The sequence below is a fragment of the Cyprinodon tularosa genome, unplaced genomic scaffold (assembly GCF_016077235.1).
Source record: "Cyprinodon tularosa strain WSP-4 unplaced genomic scaffold, ASM1607723v1 ctg27, whole genome shotgun sequence".
Taxonomy (NCBI): Eukaryota; Metazoa; Chordata; class Actinopteri; order Cyprinodontiformes; family Cyprinodontidae; genus Cyprinodon; species Cyprinodon tularosa.
Genome location: NW_024038974.1, coordinates 302,291 through 321,991, shown reverse-complemented (window position 1 = coordinate 321,991; position 19,701 = coordinate 302,291). Strand labels below are relative to the sequence as shown.

Below are 19,701 nucleotides of genomic sequence, written 5' to 3'. Positions count from 1 at the left end.
ACTAACTAGTACACAGAAGGAATTGTTTATGGATGAAGTAAATGCTTGTTTCTTTGTGTATTAGACTTTAAAGCCTTTTTTTATATTTCAGCAGAAAAAGTAAAATGTTGATTCATCTAACAGAAGTTTAATTTAAAGAGCTAATTGTGATAAACCCAAAGTAATAGGTAAAAGATAACAGCATTCAAACTCTTCCAGTGTGGAACAGTTTATTTAATCACAACTGATTTCAAAAGAAAAACAATGTTCATACATTTAATTTACAACATCGACATTTCGGCTCTGCATGATCCTCTTCAATTAATGTTCTCCAGCCCCTGTGGGGGGAAACAAAAACAAAGCTGTTATGGGACATAAGGTTGTTTATAGGAAAACACACGTTCTCATTCTTCAGACTGATTTGACTAAATTCTCTCCAGCTCCAACTGCAGCTGATGTGTTTGTCTTTTTTGGTAAAACCTAAAGCTGGAGTCTAGAGTGGATTAATTCCAACAATGCAGATGTTAGCATCTGATTCTATTTGTACAGGAGAAAAGTAAATGATTATTTCATGACAGCTTTGATGATCCTAATGATTTCAAAGTTTTTTTTTCCAATGAATTGGCCACTCATGCTGCAAAACACCCCCATAACATGATGGTATCACCGCCGTACCTTAAAACATGGACTGTATATTTTTTCGTCCAAACACCTCAGTTTTAATATCTCAAAAGATCTCTCATTACTCTGACCTGTAGCATATAGAATATTTCTAACGATCCTCACTAAATCTAATAAACAGTGTCACTTTAGTTGGTCTGAGTAAGTTAATATCTGGTTTAACCTGTTCAAATAAAATAGCCAGGAAGTATCGTTCTTTGATTAGTGAGGAGTTTTTTTTTTTGTATTTACAGTACAGGAGTTATCAATATCAAAATTAAATCCCTGGAATGTGTTTTTTGCTGGATATATCTTGTGTATAATTATATAAGATACTTCTTTGATTTTTATCATCTAATCGACCAAGTTTTGTTTTCAATAAATGTCCTTAAACAAGAGGACCGAAACATTTTAGCAGAAGGAAACATTACATTTACAAAAATAGATCTTATTTGAACATTTGATTGTTTGCAACATCTACATTTTACAGAAAACATATTGTTCACAGAAGCTGCTATAAAAACCTCTGGAGTGGCAGTAAAACATTTCCCTTCGGTGTAACAGCATCATCAAATCTAGAAATATATTTTTTTGAAAAGCAATATTTGATCATCAGATTTCATAATTTGTGAAACTAAAACAAAACTAATATGACCCAGTTTTGTGATATACAAAGATCTGTTTTTATATTGAATATTCCCGTTACTCTATAGATATAATAGTTAGTAGGTGAGCAATGTTTGTACAGCATCTTCCATGCCAGCAGAGCTTGCCTGTCAAAAGTTGCCAATTTTACAGTTTAAGATTATAGTCACATTTAACAAAAAGCTGAGTTCTCCAACTGAACTACAAATACATTTTCAGGCAAAGCATTCCAAATATCTTCCTTTTATTTATTTAATACTGATTTTTGAATCTTTTATAATCCTCTTCCTGTCTTATCTTCATTCCACCTCTTTGGCCATTTTTCCATTTCTTCACTCTTAATAAGTGATTTTCCTTCCCCCTTCCTAAAAGAAATTGTAATGATTATTGTTCCCTCTAAAGCCATTTTTGCTAATATATCTGCTTTTTCATTTACTTTTACACTTTCATGTGCTAGAATTATCTTCCTCTTCATTTAACTTGGACATTTATTTTAAACCACTGTCTAAGATTTCATAACTATATATATATATATATATATATATATATATATAATTAATATTATTGGGAACGATCTGTTGGTATTTGAAGCAGACTCACCTTGGACTGGAAGTGCTCACCCGTTCCTGACACTCTACTGTCTCTCTGCATCAGGTACCACTGCCACGGAATCCGGGCGACCCTTTTCTCCTGCAGGGGATAAAACAGACAGCCTCAGTCAGAGCATTTAGACCAGAAATAAACAGGTTGTTAGGTCGCCGTCTTTCACCTTTCCACCGTTGGTGAACTTGTGGACGTTTGCAGTCACAATCCCCGGAATAATTAGACACACGGTCATTATACCGAGGCTGGGAAGGATTTCATACCACATGTTTAGTCGCTGGTACTGCCAGGAGTATTTAACAAGCAGCGAGGACAACAAAGTTGTCCCTAAAATTGGCAAAAAGCTTCGTATTATGCTAACGCTGCTAAGAAAATGTCGACCGCTCTGACCTGACTTCCGTGACGAGAGGGAAGAATTTCCAGTTCAAGCGTTTTCAAAGTAAAAGCATAATTCAAAATTTGAGTAAAGTAAAAGTTAAATTAGATTTAGTTCAATTACTTAGAAGTTATTCAGATAGTAATATTTACAGTATAGTATTTCGATATCTAAAAATAACACATTTATATAATAGAATTTAATTCCTGAGAGCCATTCTGGTCCACACTCCATTCCAGTAGATGGCGGAAATGCATCTATCTGTTGTTTGCCAACCGCCAAAAAATGTCAAAGAAGAAGAAGAAGAAAGTAAAAGCATCAAGAGCGTCCTTCGTTCAAAGAAGTTTTTGTTTTCGGCTTGAGAACAACACTATCACACCAAAACTTGCTAAATTTAATCAATATAAAAACACTATATATTTTAAAACCAGAGTGACCAGGAAAATGTAGATGAAAATGTCAGTCATAAATTTCTAGCGATACATAGTAAATTATTCAAATTTATCTATTAACGCCACATCAATCACTGACCAAAAAAATCAATAACCATACAATTAGGAACTGCCTAAACGAAACTTTGTTCCCTGGGAAAATAAATAAAAATAACCTTCTTTGCAAATTTGAGAAAAAATAAATTCAAACACTGAGAACTCTTTATCTAAAACCCCCCATACAACCAAAAGCTAAAGAAACCCACTTTAAAATTTTAAATGCAATTTACCCCTCAAAAGAACTGCTAAGAATTAATGTTAATATTGATATCAATAAATGCTCATTCTGTGAAAGTGATATAGAAACAATTGACCATGTCTTCTATGAATGCAATTAAACCAAAACATTTTGGAATTGCTTAGAAACATGGATGAAATAAAAAAATTGCACTTCCTGAATATATTTATAGAGATATGGTCACTGTTGGGATATTATTGAAAAACAAAACAATAGAACTCTTTTGTAACCTTATTTTGTGTTTAGCATAATTCTTTATTCATAAACAAAAAGTGTTAAGATCATCCCTAATCTTTAAAGTTTTTTTTTATCTGAATTCATGTTATATTTGAAATCTTTTAAATGTATCGAATCATACGAATACCTGACTGAAATACTGAAATGCTTATCAATAATGCCTTGTGTTTCCATTTTTGAAATCTGCCTCTACTATGCCTTCCACAGATTTGTACTGTTGCTATTGCCTTACTTGTTTCTACTTACTTTGTTTAAAAAAAAAAACATTGTAAATTATTACAATTATATGCTAAATATTTTTGAGATCCTAATACAACAAATAAAAGACAAACATTCACTTATATTTTACACTCTTTTGGATAGGTTTAATTTAAAAGGTAATACAGTTTTTGTTCATCTTTATCACAGAGGAGGATCACTGATTTATACATTTTATTTCAGTATAATATGGGGGGAAAAGTCAGAATTCTGACTTCAGTCTCAAAATTCTTTATGACACATCTCTACGATATATTAAATTTTTTAAAGAAAGTAATACAATTACCATTTTTAAGGGCACAATCATGCTGGATTTTTACTGTGGAGTATACATTAAAGTAGAAGCTATAAAAAGACACAAAAGGAAATTTTGAATATCAACAAATATAATTAAAATAGTTTTTAAAATAAACAATAATCAAATAGTGCTGACAACTGATGAACTGAAAGACTTATGAACATGAAAGCGAGAAATTAAAAGGATGGTTGCAAAGACAGGCAAAGAATGAAGTTTTAAAGGAATATTGGGAAATGAAAGAAAAATAAACGATATTCACAAATTAAGGAAAGCATTATTTATTTATCTACAGAATACAAAATAAAAAAATAAATAAAATTTGATGTAAAGTAATGTTGCTACACACTCATGTACAGTAGGTGGCGGTATGCTCCTTAAAGTTGCTTGCGATCCGCCATAACAGAAAATAAGGAGAAGAAGAAGTAGTAGCGCTGACAGGGGGTCAGGCGCTCTTCATCTCCCCCTTGTGGTGGCGACTGAACTGCAAGTTTAGCCGTTAGAGAGGAAGTTGATCAGCTCGGTTGGTTCAGGCAGGCTAACTTGCTAAAAAAAAGTAAACAAGTTTTCTGGCTGCTATCAAAGTAAACACTGTAGCCTTTCAGCTATGAAAGAAGACAAAGAAAACACGCGACCGAAGGAGAAAAAAGTCGAGATAAGGTGTGAAGATGGAGAGAAGACGGAGAAGTGTAAGGAGAAGAAGGAGACCATGACAAAGGTAGAAACTGCTAGCAGAGCTGTTATTGCTAGCAGCAGCTGCTTAAAGGTTTGACTAGTTTAAAAAGATCGCATCATTCGTTAAGAACTATGGTGTTAAACTAGTTTAAATTTGTAAAGTTAAGATTAAATAGTATGTTGCGCTTTATTTTAAGGTAATATAAGTTTGATTGTGAACATTATTTTTAACTGTGTTTAAACAATAATCTCCAAGATTGTGATCAGGAGGTTACCTCCTAATCTAACTAAAGAGGAGCTGGAGGAGCAGCTGCAGCCTCTTCCAGAGGTGGACTACATGGAGTTTTTCTCCAACGACACCAGGTAGTTCTCTAATTACCACACCTCCTCTGTGTTCATGTTTATTTATTTTTCTAAAACTCAGTTCCTTCTGCAGCCTTTTCCCCCATCTCTTCGCCAGAGCTTATATCAGTTTCAAAAATCAGGAGGACATTGTTCTCTTCAGGGATCGATTCGATGGATATGTCTTCATAGATAACAGAGGTATGATTGGGAAAAAGAAATAACATTTTCCAAAGAGTGAAATCAATGCATGATTGTTGTCTGTATATGTGTGTTGTTCCTTAACAGGACAGGAGTATCCTGCCATCGTGGAGTTTGCCCCTTTCCAAAAGACAGCTAAGAAAAGAAGCAAGAAGAAGGACTCAAAATGTGGAACAATTATTGAAGGTAAAATTGTTCTACTTTTCTACTATAAACTCTAATAAAACAGAGGCTCGTAATAAAAAGAGGGTTCAGCTCAGTCTGTGGCTTCTATAAGAGATGTGACCCAACAATCTGTAATATAATAGATCAGACTAAGAAGGCTGATTTTTCTTCCAGGCAATCATATCAGGCAACCCAGGGCAGTGTTGTGCATGAACGCATTCAATGAACCTTTTTTACTGGATACTTTCCTAATTTTAGTGGAAGGTGAACTGAACGGATCACTTTGAAATATCGAATGTGAGCAAGAGCAACATTAACTCTGAGAATAAAGGCCAATTTGTGCTTCTGACGTATAGCCTCTGCAACCGTCAAATCTGTCTCTTTGTGCAACCATGCTCCCCGCGCAGAGGCTCTGCAAGCATCGTTGCACACCTCAAAAACATTCTGACTACTCGTCGGACGGATGCAAACTCGCGGAGACCTCAAGTAGTAATGCACAGACAAAAAGCAGCTCTGATTGGTCCTTGGTGTGCCTTTCGGGCTGTCTGTGTGGTTAATCTGTCTATTTGCAAACTCCATTAACAGAACCTGTTCCTCTTCGATGTCTAGAAACTCTAGATCCATCTCCCTTACCGTGATATTTTGCAGACACGCCATTGTTGTTTTGGAAGATAAACACTCCTGCCGGTGCCGCCGAAATTCTCATGACCATCCGCCGAAGTTCCTGCGAGTTCTCTAATTGGCTCCCCTTGTGCTTTTGCGGGAAACTGCTGTGCGTTCCTAGAAATTCCAGACCGACGTTGCAGAAGCATACCAGCAAAACTGGTTTGCGACCAGACGCAAGCGACATTTGATGTTTCAGGTCGCAGAAGTATAATCTGCCCTTAATGATCAACACACAAAGCTCATGTTTGCTGTCATTTGAAAACGACACTTTTCATTCGATAGCGTCGGGTTTTACAGCATGACGGACCTAGCCTGTGTGCCATTCCGAACTTAGTCCCGCCCACAAGCTTTGAGGTCGGGAAGTTCGGTCTGGCATTGCTCAATAGTAGCGCGAGTATGCTCGCACAATATCAGGCGGGTCAATCAAATTGTCAGGGCGGGCTTTATACGATGATGGACAGATGATCAACAGTAACGTAATCAACCACGTGACCAAAGCGTGCTTTGGCGACAACAACAATGGCTGCTGCTGGAGTATTGGGGTGAGTAGATTCTGCTATTAGGTCTGTTCTAGAAGATATCCACAGCAAATTAATTTTAAAAGAGGAACAGAGAAACGAGATCAAGGCTCATCGTTTTATTCTAGGTGTGCAACTGCACGCTTTGATTTTTGTTGACAACAACTGTGCGTCGCTTAACATACGTCACGCACTGCATTGCTCTTATTGGTTGTAGGTCTATCCAATTGAGTGCAGAGGCATTTTTTTTCCTGGTTCGTTCAAAACGCCCCATAATCACAGCTCTATGGAGCAGTATCAGACTCATATTCTGACTGGAATTGAGTAGGACTACGTCAGGCTATGACGGACCAGCGTATCTACTGCTAGTACTAGTCTGAGCGATTCAGACTCATCTACTGATATTTCCGATGCCAGTTTTGAAGAGTGCGTGGTTCTGTACCATACGTGTATGAATAATTATTAGAGCTGCATCAATCCGATATCTGGATCGGATATTGAAATTGTTGGAATTGTTATTTCTATATTTTGAAGGCTTATTTATTAAAAAATAATTACATTTATATGTATGTTAATTTTTTACCTTTTGTTACACAATGTTTATTTTGAGGTAAAGTCTTCGCTCACATGGCAAGGTGTATGGTTTATTCATTTAACAGTTTAATCCGATCGGTATCGGGTGCCGGCCGATACGCTTAGCTCGGGTATCGGTATCTGATTGAATCGGAAAAAACTAGATCGGTGCATCTCCAATATTTATACTTCGTTTTGCTTTTGGTTTTCCTTTTGTGTCTTTGTAGATCCCGATTATAAAAGGTTCCTTGAGTATTACAATGGAGATGAAGAGAAGCTGACGTCGACGCCGGAGACTCTGCTAGAGGAGATCGAGGCAAGATCGAAGGAACTGGAAGGTTTGTTTTAACGAGCCGAACTAAAAGCATCACCGTATGTTTGGACAGCAGCGACATCAAGAAAAGTTGATTTAAGATGCGTTTGTCTTTTTAGCCAAAAAAACAACTCCTCTGCTGGACTTTCTGAAGAACAAACAGGTAAACATAATGCAGCGCTGTGAGAAAAAGGTTTACCCTTTAAAGAAAAATGCATATATCTTTTTTTGGGGGGATAATTGAATACATTATAGGGGAAAAGCCAATTTGGAAAATCTGACATTAGGCCTTTGATAATAATTGATTAAAATTGATTGATTAAATTTTTCTGTTTTTGAAGATTTACTTTTTGAAAATTTTGATTTTCTTTTTTCTTGACATCAGTTCATCACTTTTTGTCCTCAGATGTGTTTTTATAGCTGATAAACTAGCTGACTTATAATTTATGCAATTAAGATGCATGAAAGTCACCCCCTACACATGATGATTAAAAATAAATGCTTTTTTAAAGCAATTAACATAATTGTTTATTTTGTTTTTATAAGTATAAAACTTGAAGGAAAAAAAAGAAATTAATCTGATTTTAAAGGAATAAAATAGAGTTGATTTTTAAGCCCAGCTCTATATGAGACAAACTCTTTTTTTCTGCTGTTGTTTGCTTCAACATTTTTTTTCACTAAATGCTGTTCAGAGGCTGAGGGAGGAAAAGAAGGAGGAGAGAAAAAGGAGGGAGCTTGAGCGGAAGCGAATACGTGATGAAGAGCGCCGCAAGTGGAGGGAAGAGGAGCGGAGGAAACGAAAGGAGGCGGAGAAGATGAAAAGACTTGAGAAACCGCTGGAGAATAAAGACAAGGAGCAGAACAAAGAAGAACCCAAAATTAAGGTATGTGCTGCGGAGCAACAGTGACTCCTAGAAGCTGCCGTCATTTAAGTGTGTTGCTTCCTTTACTTTCAGCTCCTGAAGAAGCCGGACAGAAATGAGGATGGAGATTCTGAAAAACCCAAGGAGAAGTTCAAGAAACCGGAGAAGCCACATAGAGAGGACCGACCCTCAGGGGGCCCTGATCACAGGAGGAGGCAGAACTTAGGCAGCAGGGAGGATCGAGAAAGAAAGTCAGTTAGTCCCCATTTCTTTTCATTTGCCAAGATCAACAGCAGTAACTGAACAGAATGTGGTGATTTTTACCCATAGAGGATATGAAGATGGCCGGAAGGAGTTCAGAGAGCGTGATTTGGAGCGAGAGAAGGAGAGGGAGCACCGGCAGAGAGAGAAGGAGCGCATCCGACGGCAGGACGAGGAGCGGCGGAGACGGAGGGAACAGCAGGACGGGGAGAATACGTGCAGAAAACGGGAGGAGGAGCTGAAAAAAGAAAAGGCCTTAGAGAGGAGGAGAAGTGAGAACTCTGCAGACTCCCCTCACTCCGAGAACAAGAAGGAGGAGAGCGGTAAAAGGGAGCGAGTGCGTAATAAGGTAGGAGCATGAGGCTTTCAGGGCGCTGGGATTTTTCTAAACTGCCTATTAAAGTGCTGCTTGTCTGTTTCCGTCAGGACCGGCCCGCCATTCAACTGTACCAGCCGGGGGCCAGGAGCCGCAACCGCACGGCAGGAGGAGCAGAATCTAGCTCTGCCGACCGGAAACCAGAGCCTGATAACAAGAAAGCAGGAGACAGAGGAGATGACTGAGGGTTTTGTTTATTTATTTTGTGTGACAACAGAGGCTCGTGAGGCTCAGAGTCTCAAGCAGCACTGATGGAGCATGGCATCACCCGCCTATCCCAGTCCCCGCGGAAGAGGGTCTGTTATGCCTCTCAGTGCCCGACTGACACCCTGTTTAGTACAGAATTAACTGTAACCGTTTGGAAGGGTGCAGCTGTAGGGCTCAGTAGGTGATGCCAAAGTTTTCCTGGTGGCCTTATGTCATTAATGTCGCTCTGGTGGGAAAATGTTTCACTGTTAACATCAGATCAAAATCTGTGTCTCCAAAATAACCCCAGGAACTCCCATATAGCGCTATGCTCTATCAGTTTCACATTCTCACACTTCATTCCCCTGGTTTTCAAAGGTCTGGGTACAATACCTGGTTTTTCAAAAATAAAAAATGAGTCCATAATGAATCCTTAAATGTGACAATTCATGTATCTCTCAGCTGCAGTCATACTAATCTGGTCAGTCAAAAATGTAATAAAGTTTGAGTTACCTGGTTACACAAGTGTGCACACTGAAAATGTTGTTTATGTTTATGCATTTAGCATTCGCTTTTATCCAAAGCGACTCACAAAGATACAGTAATCATCAATATGAAAGGGAAATCCTTAATCAGATTTATTTTCTGTCTTTTTAAAAAAAATAATATTCAGTCTGCTTTCTACATAGTGGTAATATTTGTAAACTCTGCCTCAAGCGTTCTCCTAATCTATTAGATTTTTTCCGCTATTCTCAGGTCAGCTCAAAGATTGTCTGTCAGATGTAATTCTGACCTCTCCATAAAATATACTGAAACTGATATTTGCTGATTAGTGTGCTTCTGTTTTCTCCTTGTAATCCTGCTACATAAAAGCAAATGGAACTGGGGAGATTATAAAAAACGAAACTTTTACCTGAAAATAAAAGAATCCCAGATTCTGATGCTGCCACCCCCATGCCTCATTTTTGGTGCAGTTTTATTTTTGTCTAAGAAAAAAAAGAACAAGAAAAAGAACTTTCAAACGAGGATGGTAAAGTGATGCATGCTGCTCAAAAGGTTTTGGGAGTTTTAAGGCAGACCTGTGGGATTTAGATAAATCCTCCTGCTTTGCAGTGCTCATCCTTAGTCCTTAAATATGGAGAATGTAGGAGAGTTTATTTTGAAAAACTCAATCTGCATTTGTAAGGAGATCCTGCAGCTTCATCAGTTTTGCTGTTGGCTTTTTGACAAATTCCCTAACTGGTTTTCTTTTCTTTTCTTCTTTTATAATTGTCATAAAATTTTATAGTTTTTCTGCTGTTCTACATTTTTGGGATTGCATATTTTTTCCGGTTTATCAGATCACTATTATACATGAGGGAAGTCAAAGAAATTGAAGAAGAAACTGAATTATAGGGTGTTTCAAGAAGGTATTGGTTAAAGGTTAAAGGCGAGTTTTACTCCTAAAGGTTTGTGTTTCAGAGAAATTTAACAAAGACACACTATGTGTCCTATAGTTATTGGAAAACATTTTAAAATGATTTATCACAAACTCTTTAATTTTTTACCTTAAAAACACGGCATTGCATCATGGCATGGGTGTGTGGACTTTCTGAATTTGCTGTTCTTCACAGTTTGTCTTTCTAATTTCATGAGCTAAACAATATAACTTTTTTTTTCTTTGCTTGCTCCTTAATTTTCATTTTATGCAATTAATGGCTGAGAAAGATATTTTAAACCACACTGCCATGTGAGATCTGTGCTTGCTTTGCATTGTTCAGTGGGATCCACATGTGGCCTTAAATTGGAGAATCACTTTTAACATGATTTATCTGTAAAACGAGTGCAGTCTTAGGACAAATCATTGCTGGTAGTACTAATAAAATGACTTTTTTTGGGAAATAAAAATATTTGCTGAAGTCTGTTTTTACTTTGAACTGTTGCCTGCCTCAAATTTTATTTTTAAGTTCTTGAAATAGAATTGAACATATGACATTTTAAAATCATCAAGTGCTTCAATATAAAAATAAGTTTAGAGAAATACTGTTTGTATGCTTTGAAAAAATCAGCTAAAAACGTTAGAGAAAAGTAACTGCCTAGTAGTTCGTTTTATATGGTGATTGGAAGAATTACCATTACACGTGTTTAATAGATCAATATATCATTTTATAGTTTTAACGTAGAAAATTTTGTGTAAAACCAAGGAAAGCATTCTTCCTACATTTCCTCCGGTGACCACTTGATGTCACTGTTCCCTGGCAGCCTACTCCATAAACCTGGCTACGTCACTTCCTTCTTTCTCTTCGACCACCGCCATAGTGGTGAAAGGATTGTGGAGAAAATGGTAAATATAAAATCGTTAAACATCCATCTCAGCAGGGCTCGTAATCCCAATCTGACACTCGAAACAAATAATAAGTTTTATATTGTTATTTAAAGTGTTAGTGTTGTTTTGTAAAAATTTGTAGATAAGGTATTTAAGTTCACAATAAAACGGTCAAGGCATGCTAGCTCAGAACTTCCTTGCTAACATAAGGCATATTCAACCTAAGACGCTGAGTTACAAATTAAAAAAGTGTCACTGACTTGATTATTGGGTATTTTTTTCTGTCCCAGTCGTCCCACAAGACTTTCAGGATCAAGCGCTTTCTGGCCAAGAAGCAAAAACAGAACCGGCCGATTCCCCAGTGGATCAGAATGAAAACCGGCAACAAAATCAGGTGAGTTTTCACATCTTGTTTCTCATGCTTTAGGTTCGCGGGTTGTGGAGATTTGTTACCTATACTGGCGCTATTATTTTGTTTAGCTAAACAAGATAATCAGGGAAACGTGCAGCACGGCTTCAAGCCGAAAGCATAGATCTACATATAATAGTCTGTGAATGCACATATATGTCCGCGATACATGGTAAACATGGGTTTAAAAATATTCATATGTATTTAGTTGAGTTCAAATTACACCTTTATTATAAACTAAATGTATTGACTATTAGTTGTGCAAAATAACTCTCTCCGCAAGTTGGTTAACTCAAAACATTGTAAGATCGTATATTTTAAATTGAAATATACATCCTGCAGAGCTCATTGATGCAGGATTGAATGCACTCCAATCCTAATGCTAATACCTAAAGCTGAGATGACTGATCAAGTAATAAAAATCTGGAAATTTGGTAGATGATATAATTCCCCCTGTTCACTAATTTCTCTTGTCCTAAATATGGATATGCTTCATACAGAGGTTTATAGCTTTTAAAGTCACAATGTTATGTTTGATGGGCAGTAATCCACAGGGAATTGGGCTACATGTTAGGATTACAAACCGTGTTTAATGTGGACGGATTTACAGCGTTATATTAAAAGGCTTATTTTTAAGTTTCGCAGTGCCGGTTTGTATAAATGAGTCTTGGATTAGATATTCTACGTGTGCAGATGTATTTATATCCATCTAGATGTTGTAGCACCTGATTTTATTATTTTCTAAATAGTGAGATTTTGTTTACTTAAATGAAATGATTTTAATACATTACCATTAAGCATTCTGTATCAGGAACAGCTGTTCATTCTTTTTAACTCAATTATGAATATATTTTTTCCCCGTATCTGACTTTGCCGTGGCAGTCAGAACAACTTGATTCCAATCTTTCCACCTTAAAAAAATCTTTGTGGTTCTTAATCTGATATCTATCTTATAGTTTTAGTGTCTGCAGTCTGAACAATTGTTACCATAACCATCTAGGCTACATAGTTCTATCTGCACAGCAGTCTTGGCCCCATAAATTACATTAACAGTCCTTCCTTTTTCTTGCCTTTCTTCATCTTGTGATGTGATCATAATGTTTGCTCCCATTCAACAACTTAACACTGATGCACATATGTTATTACCTCTGTAAACAGCATGCTGTATGGCGTCTACAGTCCTGCATATGCAGGTCAGGTTAGGGCTGTGGAAAACAGACTTGAGTCTGATTGAGGCTGTATTTAAGTAGTAGTCTGAACTAAAATAGAAATAAGGTATCAAAACCTCCTGTGTGAATGTAGCCATTGATCCACTTGGATCTCTTTCAAAGCCTGTTTCATTAAGGAACGTCTGATAAAACTGAAGCTGGAGTCTAGACGTGCCTGGTCTGCGTTAAAGGCGGTGAGACTAGGGCTCTGTGTTTCATTGTTTTTTTTTTGTCCATTCTTCGTTTTCTGATTGTCAAGATTTAGAATCTGTTTTTGGTCCGGTCTGATCTGTTGTTGGTTGGATGGTATTAAAACATTTTTTAGCTGTTACCTGAATTACATGACTATTTATAAAACACATTGACACCAGTATATTAACTTTAAACAGCAAATGAAGTAATGGTCGTTAAAAGATGGTTGAAAACACTTTTTAGAGTTTTTGAATGATTTTTTTTTTTTTTTTTTTTTTTTTTGGTAATAGCTTGATTTTTAGGAATTGAAATCAGAATTAGAAACTTAATTTTTAACAGTCTTAGTTAAAAAGTGTTTCCCTCTAAGCATGTATACCTTATAAAATTCGGTTCTCCATTCTTCTGTTGAATTCTTGGGGCGTTTGCATTATCATAATGCTTAGTAATGCGTGGCTAATGGATAATTAAAAAAGTAACTGTATAATTTAAAGCAGGTCTGCAATTGCAGCTCTCCTTGTCTGTAGAGTGCTGTCATTAACCCTGCTGAGAGCATTTTCTGCTGCCGCACTTCACTCCTCCTCATTGGAATGATGCTGAGGAAGCTATGTAGCTGCAGGACAGCTACTACTGTTTCTGTGCCTGAATGATGCATCTCCACACTGATCTATGAACAATTCACAACATGTTATATTTCATGAATATATATATTTCAAATTATGTTCATAACATGGTGATATAGGGAACTGAAGCTGTGTCAAGAGAATTTACATAATTTGAAATTAACTTTCTGCTCAGTCTTTTTTTTTTTTTTTTATGCTCCTGATTTGTAGATATACATTTGGTTGTTTTATAAGAAGTTCAAGACCTACAACTGTTTAGCTGACATTGTTTTGAGATGGTTTTAACATTTTAAATCTTTGAATTTCAGGTACAACTCCAAGAGGAGACACTGGAGGAGGACCAAGCTCGGCTTGTAAACATGATGGCCTGTGGATCCAAGCCCCCCCACATCCTGACATCTGCCAGTTCCTCCAGCTGCTTGGCCTATTGGCTTTAAAGGGAGCTGCAACATCTGGAGCAGCATTTGTTTTGTACAGATACCTGGCTATGCTCATGTTTCACAATAAAAGATCATTGATCACATTTGAAACACAGATGTCTGATGGTTCTTTATGATCTATGAACTATTTCTATAGTTCACAGGGATATCTTTTAGTGCAGGAGTCTTTTATTCCAGTCATGGAGGATGCAGTGTCCTGCAGCTTGGAGTCTGTGCTTCCACACACCTGAATAAATGACTATAAATTATTTGTCATTTAAATAAATCTTGCTTTAGAAAATATAAAAGCCTCTAAAAACATTGGGAAAGTTTATTTTCAATATTTAAATGGTTCTTAAATTCTCCCCACTTCTCAGAGGTGTGGACAAGACTTTTTGGTTTCATGTCTTACTTCAAATAACTTGGTTTATGGCTACCTAAATGGGTTAGGACAATAGATCCATAGAGCGGGGATACTTTCTTAATGCAAACCCAGTCAGATAAGCTGGTTTTCTGAGAGATTTCTGAACTGAAGCTGTCCTGTTAAGGTTTTCAATTTATTACATCCCTGTCAGATAGTTGAACAAAACTGCTTCAATTCACATAAAAAAAAAAAACTGTTAGTGCTCAGTGTAGCAGAGGGATAAGAAATCACCAATTAGATTCAGTTGGATATTTACTGTCTCCACTTTTTATTAAACCAAGTGATCTCACTCTTCCACTTTCAAAGGCATGACCACAAAATGTCATTTTGTGCAATCCGGGGCAGTCACAGTTTTTCCGTTTGAGAAAGTGCAGCGAATGTGAAATTATTCCAACATGCTATTCCATATAAATTCCTTTACATGGTTAAAACAAACACATACAACAGAACTTTGTAGAAACTAGAAGGGCCGTTTACAGACTGCAAGCTGAGATAGAAATATGGTGAATCAATGCTTTGAGTGGCATTTCTCATTAGGAACCAGTAATTATAAAGGTTTTATTTTTGTTCCAAATAACTAAAATTTGGTTTGAAATCCTTTCAAGTTAAAGCTTTAGAAAAATTATTTTATTCATGCTCCCAAGAGTCATATTTTGTACAGTCTCAGCATAGTTTCTTTCAGTATATTCAGGAGGTGTTTCCAAGCATAAATTGCTTTTTATTTTTAACAAATCAAATGAGCATGGACAACAGCATCGGCGTCGCCAGACCCCATTTACTGGGGCACGTGCCCCAGTATAAATGAGCTGTGCCCCAGTATAAATCTCATGAATATTTGCAACAGTATTACATTTTTTTAATGCATCAATTTAGATAATTCCAACGGAAGGAGACGTATATTTCTACTCAAATGCGCAGCAAGTGTGTTGGTAACTCCAAATTGAGGACGTATTAGCGCCCCCACGTCAGCGCATGTCACTGCATGAACTGCAGGTAAACTAACGCGCTGCTCTCACTGAGTTGGATGGGACACTGTGCGGCCACGACGCATTTTTAGTTCTGGTAACGTTTCTTACCTGTCAATTTTATTATTTTCCCAGTGAAACCACATGATTTATAGGCTACTAACTGAAAATTACTGCATTGGTTTGTAGATGGATGGATATCAGGAAATTCCTCACATCGCAGTAAAACAAGATGAGAGAGGGAGGTAAGGTCCCATGATGAATTAGTGATTTAAGCTAAGCAGTTACATTAGGGACGTTATAAGCAATATGATAGATATTTACATAATTATAAATTTATGTTTTTTTATGTTTGCTGTAGAGAATGAGAATGCAGGAGTAGGAAAGGGAGGAGGAGGCGAGACTGACAGGCAAGAGACAGGTGAAGGACAGGAGGGACAGGACCATGAAGGTGATGAGGGAGCAACAACCAGCGTCCACAAACAAGAAGGGGACATTAGTGACTTAGGGGGAAAGCATGATGGTCCTAAACAAGTGAAGTTGTCCCACCATCCCCAGCACAAATTTGGAGTAAAAAAACGTTCATTTAATTCAAAATGGTTTGAAAGCTTTTCCTGGTCAAAAAAGAAAGCCTTGTCATGAAGGATATGCAGTGTGTTTTCAACTTGCTTGATAACACCATGTTCCCAACATTAACACAGGTCATCCAGATCTCCCTCACAATCCCAGTCTACAGCTGGAGTTGTGAAAGGTCATTCAGTGTGTTGAGAAGGATCCACACTTGGCTGAGGTGCACAATGGGACAAGACAGGCTCCATCATCTTGCTATTTTATCAGTTGAAAAGGAAGAACTTTCTAAGCTGAGTCACAGTCTAGTTATTTACCACTTTGCAAAAATGAAAAATAGGAGGTACACTTTAATGCTCAAAAAATAAAAGGAAAACTTAGTTTAGGATGAGTTAAAATTTCCCCCGAACTAAAACTCTGAAACCTAGGAATTAATGATTACTTCAGAATGTGTATAAGGAAACTTTTTATTTGTCAAAGTTGGTGATGTCTTATTTGTTATAGCTGCAATGTTGAAAATGTTCATGTTTGTTAAAACAAATATGCTCTTATACTCATTCATATCTCAATTGGTAATTTGGGTAGGAAGGTATCAGGGTTGGGAAGTGTGCTTGTCTGTATTTATGTATGGAAGGAGGGGCATATGCATTAGGGGGCCAGTGCCCCAGTAAAGCTTTGTGCCTAGCAACGCCCCTGGACAACAGTATCTGCATACATCTTTGTTTCAGTTATTTTGAAAAGTGGTTTTAAAGGATAAAAGACAAATTTATATAACAATTCCATTTTCATGTCCTCTATTCAAAACTAAATGTTTCAATGAATCTTTGTTTATAAATCTAATCTAAAATATCCAATTGAACCAACTGTGAGCACAAATGTAAATGTGGTTGACAACGACGTTGAAGATATTTGATCTGTTTGGTATATTTAACCTACACAATTAGGCTGGAGGTGTTGCTTCAGCCTGCAACATATCTCCTTACAAGGTAGGAATGATCATACCAGTAAAAATTTACTTTTTACAAATTCATCTCATACAAACTTATCGAGATTCTAGATGTTAATTTAATTTGTGGTGGCAAAGAATAATCTTTGAGGAATAGATTGGGGAAAAAAAGTTATGTTTAAACAATAGGGTCCAGCAAACATATTTCTATTAAATGTTTTATGTTTTTCCTTTTGAAATCATTACTGGTTCTGGAGAGAAATTGTAATTTTATATATATATTATGGACTGTTCTAGACAGGGGTCAGCGGGGGCCAGCGCCCCATATTGAAAAGATACATGGCAAAAACTGAAGTATAATAAAGTACATTTTTCTTAAAATAAGAGCATTTTCCCTTGATGTGACCAGGTACGTTATACAATTTGCAAATGAGTTAAGATGATTTATATTCATAAATATAAAAAACAAAATATTAAAGTGCATAATATTAATTTTATTTATAAGAGCAATAATATCCAATCCTTTGGCAGATCATAGTAATCTGCTCAAATTAATGGTAAAATGTTCACTTTTTTTTTAGTAAAATTATGTACTGTTACAAGAGACCACAGATATTTCTCCAGAGGTGTACCCAGAAAATATTTATAAGGGTGGCCAGGCAATAACCAATGCACACTGAGGGGTGGCCAGAAGTGGATAGCGACAGAACCAAAGGGTTAAGATGCACTGTTCCAACAGGAAAATTAATGAGCAAAAAATACATATTTTCTAAATGAAGACAAACTATCCTTTCCTGCAGCCTTTGCTAACAAATAGACGGATATATAATGGATACAATTCTTTCAGGTTGAAGTTCTGGGGCCAACATCTTTTCCATTATTACTTTTTTTTTAAATCAATAATCATTCTGAAAAAAAATATTTACAAGTAAAAGTATCTACATAAATTGATTTAATACATTTTTATCAAAATAGTTATTTATGATTTCACTGAAGACTGCTAGATGACTTGCAGAAACAATTTTCTCTTTACCCCCTATAACACAAAATCTAGTTCTGAAAAGAGCATAAATGATGTACTTTAATTGCAGTATAATTATGTGCATAATTAACCAGTGTCATTGGTGTCAAGTAAATGTTAATATATGAAAAAAATGGTAGGGGTGGCCAATGATTGGCTTAGGGTGGCGATGGCCCCCCATCTAGCTCCGCCCCTATTTTTCCCTTGAACCAATTTTAATATTTCCCCTCTACAGTCGCAGTGTGCTTTAGGATTCAGTCGTACCAAGATAGACATTCTGACTCATTTAATACAGGCCACTTTAAGTTTGTTTTATTTTGGTTCTGGAGCCACCCTGTAAATTTAACTGACTATTCTCAGCTCTTGTTCCCAGCAAATGAAAAGGAAGGAATCAGCTTCCTTAAAGAGCCAAATCTCCAACTGCCTGCCTTTGCTTTGCCAAAGTCTGTCAGCTCCTCTGGTTCTCCAGCATCCAGCTCCTCACATGGTGCCAGGTTCCCAGCTCCAGAGCAGTTGTTATTCCCATTCCTGTTCAAGTGCTCGCCGCAGCTGTGCTCATCGTCCCAGGTTCCCAGCAGCTCCTTCATCTCCAGCGGGGCGTCCTCCTTCAGGTACTGCCACGGTCTCTTACCGCTGTAGTCCATGGCGTCCACGTCGGCTCCGAAAGCTCCCACCAGCAGCTTGATGACGGCGAAGCGGCCGTGCATGCTGGCGACGTGCAGCGGGGTCAGGCCGCCGCTGCCCCGCATGTTGACGTTGACAGGCACCGCAGCTCGCTCCGCGAAGCGCAGCAGCTTCAGCATCACCTCGTCCTGTCCTCTCTTTGCCAGCCAGTGCAGCACCGAGTATCCGCTGATGAAGTCCTTCCTGCTCAGCAGGTGAGGGTCCTCGGAGAGAAAGTCCAGGATGGTTTCATAGTTCCCCTCCACCGCTAAGAGCATCCACGCGTGCTCCATGGGGTATAGAGCCCACTCTGTGTCCTCCGTGGACAGGGTTTCCACGCTGTTAAATGAGCTGCTGAGGAGCAACTCTTTCAGATACTTTTTCCGCAGAGCCGGTGGCAGTGAGCCCCTCTCCGGAGCGTCTCTGTCGGCATGAAGCGCTGCTGGAGCGGAGCCATCGCTGACCTCTGGCTGCCTCTGCAGCCTCCTACGCTGGGACGCTCCGGGCATGACCAGCATGCCGTACCGGGACAGCCGCTCCACAATGGACCTGTGTTTGGCTGTCCGGCTGCCGGGGGTGGCAGCTGGTTCCGATCCACTGCCCTCCATGCTGCCGCCGCCTGGTTGCACTTTCCAGAGCTACTTCCCTTTAGACTACACCCTTAAGATGTCTCAGATTATCAACTCCAACTATTTACTGAACTCATTTCCTGTGTACAGAGAAAAATGCACATTATTCCATCGTTTGGAACAAGAAAAAAAAAAAAAAACAAACCTACAAATACAGTAAAATTTTTAGATTCTTGTAATCATTAAACCTCCCCTTTATAGTTGTCTATATAAGGTTAACTCACCTGTCCTGCCAAGATAAAAGACGCACCTTCTCCGTTTGATCAGGTTACATTTACACACAGATAAACAGCCAAACATAACACTTTATTCTGAGTTCAGAAACCAGCAATCTTACTTTCCTTTGTAAAGAGGAACTGAGACAAAGTTCACTCTGATCTATTGCCAATAGCAAGAATCCCTCACATGTGAC

General features: G+C 37.7%; 4 protein-coding genes across 5 annotated transcripts; 2 read left to right on the top strand and 2 right to left on the bottom strand.

Moving 5' to 3' along the window:
* Positions 1-192: 192 nt before the first annotated feature.
* Positions 193-2,315, bottom strand: ndufa1 (NADH:ubiquinone oxidoreductase subunit A1). Its single transcript, XM_038289557.1, has 3 exons — positions 2,054-2,315; positions 1,885-1,974; positions 193-317 (listed from the first exon to the last, which is right to left on the bottom strand). The coding sequence occupies exons 1-3, from the start codon at positions 2,153-2,155 to the stop codon at positions 297-299; spliced, it is 213 nt and encodes a 70-aa protein (XP_038145485.1). The 5' UTR covers positions 2,156-2,315; the 3' UTR covers positions 193-296.
* A 1,933-nt stretch (positions 2,316-4,248) lies between these two features.
* Positions 4,249-10,808, top strand: upf3b (UPF3B regulator of nonsense mediated mRNA decay). Of its 2 annotated transcripts, none has more exons than XM_038289585.1 (10): positions 4,249-4,548; positions 4,714-4,820; positions 4,894-5,000; positions 5,088-5,186; positions 7,150-7,260; positions 7,355-7,398; positions 7,928-8,119; positions 8,192-8,349; positions 8,429-8,708; positions 8,786-10,808. In XM_038289585.1, exons 1-10 carry the CDS (start codon positions 4,390-4,392, stop codon positions 8,918-8,920), a joined length of 1,392 nt encoding a protein of 463 aa, XP_038145513.1. In that variant the 5' UTR covers positions 4,249-4,389; the 3' UTR covers positions 8,921-10,808. The 2 variants fall into 2 exon arrangements, with proteins under 2 accessions (XP_038145513.1, XP_038145514.1); XM_038289586.1 differs by having other exon boundaries at positions 4,252-4,500.
* A 311-nt stretch (positions 10,809-11,119) lies between these two features.
* rpl39 (ribosomal protein L39) lies at positions 11,120-14,189 on the top strand. Its single transcript, XM_038289467.1, has 3 exons — positions 11,120-11,244; positions 11,517-11,620; positions 13,964-14,189. Exons 1-3 carry the CDS (start codon positions 11,143-11,145, stop codon positions 14,010-14,012), a joined length of 255 nt encoding a protein of 84 aa, XP_038145395.1. The 5' UTR covers positions 11,120-11,142; the 3' UTR covers positions 14,013-14,189.
* A 4,118-nt stretch (positions 14,190-18,307) lies between these two features.
* On the bottom strand, positions 18,308-19,661 carry sowahd (sosondowah ankyrin repeat domain family d). Its single transcript, XM_038289472.1, has 2 exons — positions 19,514-19,661; positions 18,308-19,369 (listed from the first exon to the last, which is right to left on the bottom strand). The coding sequence occupies exon 2, from the start codon at positions 19,266-19,268 to the stop codon at positions 18,354-18,356; it is 915 nt and encodes a 304-aa protein (XP_038145400.1). The 5' UTR covers positions 19,269-19,369; positions 19,514-19,661; the 3' UTR covers positions 18,308-18,353.
* Positions 19,662-19,701: the final 40 nt, after the last annotated feature.

Bases quoted from the DNA above. Each gene is read 5' to 3' on its own strand.
- ndufa1 (XM_038289557.1), bottom strand. From the start codon at position 2,155: ATGTGGTATGAAATCCTTCCCAGCCTCGGTATAATGACCGTGTGTCTA. The intron at 1,975-2,053 runs GTGAAAGACGGC...TATCCCCTGCAG, and splicing joins AGTTCACCAACGGTGGAAAG to GAGAAAAGGGTCGCCCGGAT. The intron at 318-1,884 runs GTGAGTCTGCTT...TTCCCCCCACAG, and splicing joins GTGAGCACTTCCAGTCCAAG to GGGCTGGAGAACATTAATTG.
- upf3b (XM_038289585.1), top strand. From the start codon at position 4,390: ATGAAAGAAGACAAAGAAAACACGCGACCGAAGGAGAAAAAAGTCGAG. The intron at 4,549-4,713 runs GTTTGACTAGTT...ATAATCTCCAAG, and splicing joins CTAGCAGCAGCTGCTTAAAG to ATTGTGATCAGGAGGTTACC. The intron at 7,261-7,354 runs GTTTGTTTTAAC...TTGTCTTTTTAG, and splicing joins AAGATCGAAGGAACTGGAAG to CCAAAAAAACAACTCCTCTG.
- rpl39 (XM_038289467.1), top strand. From the start codon at position 11,143: ATGTCACTGTTCCCTGGCAGCCTACTCCATAAACCTGGCTACGTCACT. The intron at 11,245-11,516 runs GTAAATATAAAA...TTTCTGTCCCAG, and splicing joins AAAGGATTGTGGAGAAAATG to TCGTCCCACAAGACTTTCAG. The intron at 11,621-13,963 runs GTGAGTTTTCAC...TTTGAATTTCAG, and splicing joins AAAACCGGCAACAAAATCAG to GTACAACTCCAAGAGGAGAC.
- sowahd (XM_038289472.1), bottom strand. From the start codon at position 19,268: ATGGAGGGCAGTGGATCGGAACCAGCTGCCACCCCCGGCAGCCGGACA.